The following is a 10,524-nucleotide window of genomic DNA, read 5'->3' on the forward strand; positions in this document are numbered from 1 at the left end:
CCGTGTCTTCAATGTGATGGGAGTTACATGAATGTACACACGTGGCTAAATGGCATGCATGCACACTGTACAAATGTTAATTTCCTGGCTCTGATATTTTTCTATAATGACATAAGATGTGAGCATTAGGGGGAGCTGGATGAAGGATACAGGGGACTTCTCTGTTCTGCCTTTGTAACTTCCTGTGACTATATAACTTACTAAAAAAGTACAAAACAAGAAAATATTGTCTGAGAAGCCCAGAGATTAATGGGCACAAATGTTCCCCACCTTCTCTCTTCTTTCTCCCTGAGGATAGTAATCCTATCCTTGGGGCCATAATAGCCAAGAGGCCAGAAGAATATTGAATGTTGATATTAAATTTCCATGGCTACTGCCAGTATTCCTACTAATAGTTAATATTTATTTGAATACCTGGTTTGTGTTAGACTCTGAGTAAGCAATTTTTATGCATTATCATCATTAATCTTTAGAACTGCTCCAAGAAGTAGGTACTGTTATTCTCAGTGAAAGATGAGGAAATTGCAGGTTCCTGTTATCCTAGACATTTGGTGGAGGGGAGTCCCACCTGGACCCTGCCTGAGACAGGGTCCTGAGCATTCCAGGACTGTGGTAGGGAATGTAAAAGCCAAAGCATTTTGTTCTTTCAAAGCTCCCAGCTATTTACAGCTGGTGGAGACTTGGCATGGCTACTGTGTATCTCAGTTCACAATTCACATGTGCAAGGGTATCAGGTTGGAGCTCTGACTCCATTCTTCAGGTCTTACCCTTTCTGTGCACACTAGCTCCACTTCCAAATGCCAGCACCTGTGCCCCTTTCTCTGTGGCCTCTCTGCTGCCTGCTCTGCTCTGGAGCCACCCTGGGCCAGCAGTACTAGGGAATTAATTTCCTCTAGGAGCCACTCCCGGCCACTACTGACTAGAACTTTTGGATAAATGCTCCAACTCCCTCTCCCCTCAAGTAGACAAATGCTTTGTGTGTGTGTGTGTGTGTGTGTGTGTGTGTGTGTATTTTCTATGGTGTCCCCAGAGTGTCAGTGTTACTAAACCCTAGGGCTTTTGCCTGAGCTCTTCCTCCTCACTCAGTGAATGCGAGTGAGGGCCGACGTGACCCAGTGAGTTGCTGGCAGCCTTCCTGACACCACCATGTGGACAAGGTGGATTAGGATGAGCCTGGTGACATTGTCTGAAATCCTCCATCAAGTGGTTGGTGCCATCCATGGGCAGAGAGCCCCCTTTACAGCACTCCAGGCTTCTCCCGTCCCCAATCGTTCCTCTCCTGGTGGAATTAATCTGATTGGTCTGTCTGGGAAGAATAAAGAGGGCATTGTTGTCCATGTCCTCCTCCTTCCCACAGGGGCACATATTTTCCTTTGCCCCTCCAGGAGAGGCGTGGTCATGGACAGACCTGTTCTGGTCCAACGTTGCTGGTGCAAGGTGGGGGAAGTCTAATTCTGGAGTTTGGAATTAGAAAGTGCACTTGCCTACAAAAATAAGGCATATCTCTCAACTTAGTTCTTATCATAACAAGGGCCTCATCTTAATTCTTTGTATTATTTCTCCTCATTTCACACTTTAGGCAAGGAGGGGGTTGCCCTCCAGTGGCTCCTGAGGGATGCCATCATAGGCCATTCTTGCAAATATCTCTTGGCTGCTCAGTTCCTTTGAACATCTTCCCTCCTCCTTATTCTCCTTCGCCCCATCTTCCCCATTTAAAAAGCTAAAGAATCCTACCGGATGTGAGGGTGGATTGAAGTTCTGCTTTCATGCAGACGTAGGCTATAAGGCAGGGAATTATTCAGGTCACCTCATTTGGACTCCAAAGCTGCCCTGGCCCAGAAGCCCTTCAGATTATATTGCTATGAGCTGAAAAGTTTGGAAAAATAGAAATAAAAAAGGGTGGAATCATGATCTTAAGAGAACAGGTTGACAAACATTTATTGTCTGTGTGAGGATTATTGCTCATCACAGGATACTCTCAGCTGCAGCGAGCACAGGTGTGTGCTTGTGGACATGTAGCTACTTACTGCTGCAGTTTTTTTTCAGAATTTCATACTCGTCAAACCAGGGTACAGTAAACACTGTGAAGTTGCACGTGAATTTCTAAAATAAACAAACAAAAGAACATCATTTAAAAATATGCAAGGTAAAATTTAAAAGGGGAAAAATGAGGATATGAGATATGAGGATGAGGAAAAGGTCACCATCTCACCACCCTCCAATCCAGATCTGGTTCGATATTTATTTTGATTTCAGCCACTTGATGGCAATACTGCTAGGATCTTTTTTCAAAAATGTCCTTCTATTTGTGATCTGATTTGGAAAGTAGTAATAAAATGGCTGCCCAGCCCATATTCACCATGAGAACTACTGTTTCTTTTCTTTCCCTCTTCATTTTTACTCATATGGGGTTTTTTGGGGTTTGTTTTTAACTTCAAGCCTTTCAGTACCTCTGTTGGCTTCATTTATCTATCCATCCATCCATTCATCCTTCCAACCAACCATTTATCCTTCCATTCATGTATCCATCTGTCCCCCCATCTGTTAATTCATTCATCTATCTATCCTTCCAGCCATCTATTCCATCTATCCATCTGCCCATCCATCTATCCATTCATCCACATATCTACCCATCCATCTCCATTCATCCACCTTCCATCCATTCATCCTTGCTTCCTACCCTCCTTCCTTCATGTGTCTATCAATCTGTCTATTGCAGTATCTCTCCTTTCTTTCTCTTTATTCCCTCCCAAATTTACCTGTGTTTTACTTCCCTCTTCTCCCATAATGAAAAATCCATACTGTAAACATATTTTGTGTATTATTGATTATCATTTCTTCATGTGATTTTGTTTTCCTGGTCTTCACTGGAAAGCTTGGGGTGGTAGGCGGAAGGCTCAAGTATTTACACTTCTCTTAAAATAGGATTCAGGACACCAAGTCCACCAATTCAATCTCTCAAGTTACAAATTCCTTTAATTTTATTTTACTATTATCTTCAATTATTATTTTTGTACATTTCATGATTTTCTTCGGGGAAAAACCAAAGAAATCTACCTTGCTATATTTTGAAGAATTATCCATGTAGAAAGTGAAGAGGAAGCCTATGGATGGCACATTTCTATGCTGAAAACACCCAGGCAGTTGTAACTACGTGACCATATAATTTATGAACCAAACCAGGACATGTTATAAGCAACAGGGATGTCGTTAATATTATCCTTCTTAGTGTAATCTTAGTTAGGCATAAATCAGAACTATTCTTTCAAGGTGGGACATTTAGTCATGGTATTAATTGCTGTAATTCATTTGAGGAAAGTCATGAGATTTGCAGGGCTTGTAGGACTTGTGACTTCCAAGGCTCCTATGGATGCCGCCCCACCCTGACTGTGCATGTTCTGTTTGCTGGTGTGGGCTGGGATCTGCCCAGCCTCCCTCCAAGGGGCCAGCTCTGGGCCAGGACACGGTGTGAGGGGCCTGAGTTGCCTTTGGGGGAGGGGGCCCCTCAGCAGATTACACACATGCAGGTTTGTCCCCCTCAAGCCACCCTCACCACCAGCCCGGTCATCTCTGAACTTGTTTTCTCATCTCCTCCTTCTCCTGGCCAAACACTGCTGGATGGAAGGGAGGAAGGGCAGGAGCCCAGAGGCTGCGCGCCCTTGTTATGCTGACGCTCAAATATTCAGCGCGTGCACTAGCCAGGTCTCGTGAGCTGCTAAAATAGTGTCAGTAATTTGCTGCCTCCCTGGCCTGAGTGTCTCCCTGCAACCTGGCTACCTCTCCTCTTCCCCTGGACCTCTTCAGCCTTCTCGTAACCCTTCCAGCAATAAAGAAGCAGAGCCCTGGCCCCTTCCGCCTTCACTGTTCCTCCCTGGTGAAGGAGGTATTATTCGTGCATTCTTTTCAGGCAAGTTTGGACACATCCCAAATAATTCGACCCTGTCTCATCCTAAAATCACAGAAAATCTCATTGAAAAGTAAATTATGTAAGATAAAGTGCTTTTACCCAGTACCTTGTAAAGCTGCCCTTGCTGGAGTTTACAGTTGGTCGTCTCTAGCTTTCGGCAGGTGGTCCGCCGAATCTCCATGTTCAAGTGGTACTCCATATGGTCAGTTATCTGTGGGCAGCAAGTGGCAAGATCTAGCCTGGCCTTTTCTCCCTGCCCTGCAGCTTCTGTGTGTGGGACTCCTAGTCCTGGGCCCACTGGTGGGCTCCTTTCTCCCCTCTTATCAGACTTTATGGTTCATTCTCTCGTTCAGAGAGAATTCACCAGAAGCCACCAGAAACATACAATCTTTCTGTGGGCAAAGCCACCCCTTGAACAACACAAGTGATACTGATGGTTCCAAGCAGGGGTCTGTAAACTTTTTTTTTTCTGTTTTGAGACAGAGTCTCACTCTGTTGCCAGGGTTAGAGTGCCGTGGTGTCAGCCTAGCTCACAGCAACCTCAAACTCCTGGGCTCAAGCGATCCTTCTGCCTCAGCCTCCCGTGTAGCTGGAACTACAGGCATGCACCACCATGCCCAGCTAAGTTTTTCTATTTTTGGTAAAGACAGGGTTTCGTTCTTGCTCAGGCTGGTCTTGAACTCCTGAGCTCAAACGATCTGCCCTGCCAGCCTCGGCCTCCCAGAGTGCTAGGATTATAGGTGTGAGCCAACGCACCTGGCCTGTAAACATTTTCTGAGAAGGGCTAGACAGTAAACATTTTTTGGTTTTACTCAGCTCAGCCATTGTAGCATGAAAGCAGCCACAGACAATACATTAATACATGCACCTGGTAGGGCTGGGTTACAATGACACTATTTACAATAGTGATTTGGCCCTTGGGATATAATTTGCTGATGACCACTGGTCTTGGGTTTCATTTAAGTGACTTACCTTTATTCACTCTAGTGAATTTGTTTCACTTAAAATGCCCACTTTGAAATAAATGAGGCTGAATGTCACTGGAGTGGGACTTTCCCCTGTGCAGCAGTGGTCCCATGGCATAGGCATATGGTGTCGGGAGAGGGAGGAAGTCACACTGACCTGCTTCTGGATCTTCAGGATTCGGAAGACCCTGAAATTGTACGCGTCGTCACTTTCCTGGTTATACTTGTTGATGGTAAAGTTCAAGATGCCAGGCACGTGGTTATCCTCTGGGGACACTTCATGGATATCTATAAAGGTTTTCTTCCCTGCTTGGTAGGTGAAGGCCACCAGAGTCACCAGAATGGCCAGCAGGGGTCGTGGGGCCTGCCAGGGCCTGGCCATCGTCCCTCAGTTGGGGAGGAGCGAGAACAGCCCCCTCTTTACCCCACAGGGCCAGATGGATCACACTGACCCTACCTGTCCTGGGCGGATTTAAGGGCAGCCTGTGCTAGACACCCACAGCTCCCCACCCCCCTCCACCTCCCTCCTTGTCCGCAGCTGGCCTCGGGGGAGAGCAGTAAGGACACATTGCAATGTCTGGCAAGCTCACTCCCACTTTCATTCTTTTTACATAAGTTCCTGTCTCTCTCTCTTTCTCTCTTTTTCACACACACACACACACACACACACACACACACACACACACACACCCATGTCTTCTATTTTCAAGGCTGCTCCCTCAGTGACACATGGCCTTCTGTGGACCAAGGGCCTCTGCCCACTGAGCACACCTGAGCAGCGGCCTCGGGAGGTCTGAGGACGGAGCAGGTGTAGGTGAGCGGTGGGGCAGGGTCCTGGGGGCGCTGTCTGCCCTACATGCCCCCTCCCCTGCCTGGCTCCTGGAGACCACTCTGGGCAATTGCCCTCCCCCCAAGGACAAAGAAGCCAGGGGACCCAAGAAAAGTGTGAAATGAGAGAGTCTTACCTGTGACATGGATGACACCTGAGTGTCATCAAATTACGGAGTGGTCTCAGCTTGCCTGGTAGATGTTTTAGAGGCAGAGGAAGTGGAGAAGCAGCAGGGATGGAAGCTCTGCATCTGCAGGTGTGAGGCACTGAGATCCTTCTGGCCGGTCACTCTTGTCTCCTGGGACAAGACCCCATGGGAGTGCCCAGGCTTGGCATCCAAGTGGAGAAGGAAGAAGGAAGTGGAGGTGGCACTCAGGTCTGGCGACACTCAGTGAGGTGTCGGCATGATGCAGTTATCACGTGCTGTCACTAAGAAGCCTTGCATGGTGTTATTTGGAACGGTGCAAGGAAAGGACGTGGAGTGATGGCTCCTGTGTGAGGAGGATGTAGAGAGCTCAGATACGAGGTCCCCGAGGGCCAACACCTGCTTGAGTGTTTCCATCAGTGGTCAGCCAGGTCCCTGCCTGCCTCCCAGGGGAGGCCAGCAAGGAGCCTGCCCAGCCTTCCCACAGCGGCTTACACACCAATACCCACACTCACACCGCAACACACAGACACACCTCCACACAGACCCACACATCTATACATACATTTCAAACACTGTTGGCAGAAATACAGACGGAAGTCTAAACAGAAGCGATGCTATACGCACAGGCTGTCTCTTGAGTTTGTTCCTTGCTTGCTAGGCAACTGCGAACTACTGAAGACTTCACAGCAAGCCGCAGTCATGGCCAAACTGGCTGTGGTGTGCAGGCAGAGGCCAGAGTGGGCAGCACAGGAGCATTTAGGACAGTATATGAGTCCAGAAGGACTCAGGGAAGAATGGGCCAGCAGGTGACATGGGAATGCAATTTGGGGGAAAAGAAATTCCCTCCCTCCCTCCCTCCCTCCCTCCCTCCCTCCCTCCCTTCCTTCCTTCCTTCCTTCTTGTGTTCATGAATTCATTCACTCAACATATTTTTGAGCAACGATTTTGTGCCAGACCCTGAGGATGCAGCTGTAAATGACACCAAGTCCTGCTCCATGCACTTCCATGTTAGTGATCTCTGAGACGTGTTCTGAAGAAAGACCCAATGGGACCTCGTGACCGCTGACTGGGCATAGAGGATGAGCCAGAGGAGGGAACCAAAGCTTAACTTTTGTGCAAGTGAATGGGAGTGTGTTTGCATGTGTGAAATATGACATAGACATATCTATTACACCTGTCTTGTAGAGTTGCTGTGAGACTAGAAGTAGTACGTGTATGTAAGCTCCCAGCACTTGGCGGGGCAGGGCCCAGAGCAGGTAGAGCTCAAGAAGAATCCTTCCTGCAAATGACTGCTGAGGGGTTGACAGTGGATCCCCTCCTGTGTGCGCTTATAGCTGCACAGATCTGGCAATGTTCACTTTTGAGCTTGGTGGGCAGCCAGTCTGCATTCACCCTGATCACCTCAAACACACCTTAGCAGCTCCCTCAGGTCCCAGGTAACATGGTGAGAGGGCAGCAACCACAGAAGCCGGCTAGGAGACCAAGGGGGCTGGTCCTCCACTGGGCTGCACTGGCAGCATTTCCTCTTGGCTGGTCTCACTGATGTCCTGTGTGTTCTCTTCCTGTCGCCCATTCACCTCCCTGGCCCTGCATGAACAGGTGAGCAGTGTGCAGAACACCACATCCTGCCTGACCTCTTAATCCTGTATTTGTTCCCTCTGATTTTTCTTCTTGTTATCTTCTTCCCCCACTGGCTGGAATACAAGGTCTCCTGCAAGCCCAAAACCTTGGCTTCTTCCTCGGTGTTCATAATTCTTTTCTTTCCTTTTTAAAAATTATATATATTTTAAATATACGGAGACAAGGTCTCACTCTTGCTCAGGCTGGTCTTGAACTCCTGAGCTCAAAGATCCTTCTGCCTTGGCCTCCCAGGGTGCTAGGATTACACCTTGGGAAATGCAGGGACCTTCTCTGAGAAGCTGGTGGAAGCCGTGGTCGACTCCCCAGAAAATGAAGGGTGTTGTCCTCATGGGGGATGGGCTCCACTTGTGGTACTGCTGCAGCTCAGCTTCGTGTTCACTTCCCACTGTCCCTTCAGATGGATTCCACTGTGCTCTGTCCCTGTGACCTTTCGAGTGACTCTCAAACAATATGGTCTCAATTTAGTTACTAAAATGACAATCTCTTGAGATGATTGAAACTTTGAAGGTGTTTTACAGTTCGCTTCTCCCTCCCGGAGGCCTGTGTTGGGGAGGGAAGAGCACTTGCTTCTTTTCCTTCCCCTGTTTACTACATCTGCCTCTCCCGTCTCAACAACCGTGGTGCCGGAACTAGAAGAGGAAGAAGAGACAGAGGCCTGCAGAGTTCCCGGGTGGCTCCCCCTGCAGTCCCTGGCTGTGGCAGGATTGCAGAGCTGGCTGCTCTGTGGGTCCCTTCCCGGCCCTCCCCCAGCCTCATGGCTGGCAGCCTGGCCCCTGCAGCGCTCTTGGCAGCCGTGTTGGTTTCCTGTGGCTGCTGTGACACCTTCCCACAAACAGTGGCTTAAAGCAATCTACCTTATCGTCCTGCAGTTCTGGAGGTCAGAGGCCCTAACATGAAGGTGTTGGTGGGGCTGCACCAAGGCTTCCTTGTAATTTCCAGCTATCAGAAAACCTCAGACAGAAGACTTAACCTCAGAGTTGTGTGGACTTGCCTAATGTTTCTGTAGCCACAGGCTTGGAGTTGCTCTGCTAGAAGGTGTCACCTGGCCAGCAAACTGTCATCTCAGATAGGTGAACGAACATGCTGGGAAAGTTCATCTGGCTGGATTCTAACATTTCCCACATACTCTTCAATTCCAGTGATTTTGTAAGTTCTCTGGTTGCAGTCGATGAATGCTCTTGGCCTGCTAAAGCTTCTCCATGCTTCCCTGTAGGAGCAGGAGCTGCGAGCTGACTGTTTCCTTAATGCTGAACAGGCGTGGATGAAGGAAAGCCCAGTCCGAACTGACGGAAAGCTGTCTGGTTCGCAGCCCAAAGTAAACAGCCATGTCTCCAGTGACTGCAGTCATGCAGGAGGTCTGGGAATGTTCTTTGAACAGAGCACTCTCAAAATATAGAGATTGGGGAGTAAACGGCCATCTGTTTCCTGCCCTTGAGTTCTCTCGTTCCCTCTTGAGTTGTGCAAATAAAAGCAAAGTGAGCACCAAGGATCTTTGCTCTTAGAAGCATTGAGTTCCCTGCGCCCACTTGTTCTGATAGTTGGCTACTTTGTTTTCATTTCTGAGGAGCCGCTTGGTTTTGGGTTCCCTGTGCAGAGCTGGACTCAGCAGTTTCCCATAGTCCAGGTGTCTGCATCTCCTTAGGCATCGATTCCAGCTTGGCTTTGTGTCCTCAGCTTTCATGTCCCATAAATTCTATTCTCTCCAGCCAAGTAGAGCTAATGCAGCTCCCTGTACTCACAGACGACTCAAGTGGAAAATTAGCAGGTTGCCCATGGTGCCAGCTTCCAGGAGCACCAGCGTATATCACTGAATTATGGTGAGGATGACAAAGGCAGATGTATCCCTTCCCAAGAAGAGAAGGTCCCGGAAACCTTGGAGGTGGTTCCAGTTTCCTTTGGGACTTTGGTGATATAGCATATCTCATATTTTCCTGGTTAGAGCTTGAACCTATACTATTAAGTGACGTTTCCCAAGAATGGAAAAACAAGCACCACATATACTCACCAGCAAATTGGTATTAACTGAACAGCACCTAAGTGGTCACATAGGTACTGCAGTAATAGGGTATTGGGCAGGGGAGAGGGGGGCGGGTATATACATATATAATGAGTAAGATGTGCACCATCTGTGAGATGGTCATGCTGGAGACTCAGACTTGTGGGGGGAGGGGGGGAAATGGGCATTTATTGAAACCTTAAAATCTGTACCCCCATAATATGCCGAAATAAAAACAAATAAATAAAAAAAAAGAAATCTGGTTTCTGAGGAGTGTGCGTAAGCATTTTAATTTTCCCCTTCTTGTAACCCTATGACCCTCACATTAGGTTTCTTCACATAATCCCACAGCTCTTGTAGGCTTTGCTCTTTTCTCTTGTTTCTCTGCTCTATTTCTGTGACTGATTTATTTAATTGGAGGGTGTTATCTTCAAGCTCTGAGATTCTTTCTTCTGTTTGATCTACCCTGTTTTTGAGACTTTCCATAGTATTTTGTAGTTCCCTGAATTGATTCTTCATTTCCAGGAGTTCGGTTACACTTTTCTTCATCGTGTCCATTTCTTTTTCCAGATCCTGGAGGCTTTTTGTGGTTTCTTTGTGTTGGTTATTGAGTTGTTGTTGCAGCTGGGTGAGTGTTCTTATGATCCACATACGGAATTCCTCTTCTGTCATTTTGGTTGCCTGATTTGGGTTGGTGTCCGTTTCTAGGGATATTCACACGCCTTGTTTAGTTTCTGAGCCGTTAGGTGGTGTCTGTGGGTGAGATTCGACCACTCCCTGTATAATGAGTTAGTGGGTGCCGTGATAAGGCTGTGCAGGATGCCCTCCCTGTCAGTAGGTGGCGCTTGCTTGGAGGAACAGGCTATACTGTTGTTTTTGTGTCCTGTCATCAGCTCTTGTTCTGGGCGGAGCTGGGTTGGGTAAGCCTGTCCTCAGGCTGTTAGCAGGGGTCAAAGTTCTGTTCTCTGCTTCCAGGAAAAGCTGTCAGGGAGGGGCTGGAATGGTCCCGCTCAGCCAGAAAGTCTGCTTGTGGGGGTG

General features: G+C 47.9%; 1 protein-coding gene across 1 annotated transcript; it reads right to left on the reverse strand.

Moving 5' to 3' along the window:
* Positions 1 to 1,575: 1,575 nt before the first annotated feature.
* Positions 1,576 to 5,254, reverse strand: CST11 (cystatin 11). The gene is made up of 4 exons (XM_012739190.2): positions 5,030 to 5,254; positions 4,014 to 4,118; positions 2,028 to 2,103; positions 1,576 to 1,730 (listed from the first exon to the last, which is right to left on the reverse strand). The coding sequence occupies exons 1-4, from the start codon at positions 5,252 to 5,254 to the stop codon at positions 1,576 to 1,578; spliced, it is 561 nt and encodes a 186-aa protein (XP_012594644.2).
* Between the last annotated feature and the right edge of the window lie 5,270 nt (positions 5,255 to 10,524).

Source organism: Microcebus murinus, chromosome 16 (genome assembly GCF_040939455.1).
Source record: "Microcebus murinus isolate Inina chromosome 16, M.murinus_Inina_mat1.0, whole genome shotgun sequence".
Classification (NCBI taxonomy): Eukaryota; Metazoa; Chordata; class Mammalia; order Primates; family Cheirogaleidae; genus Microcebus; species Microcebus murinus.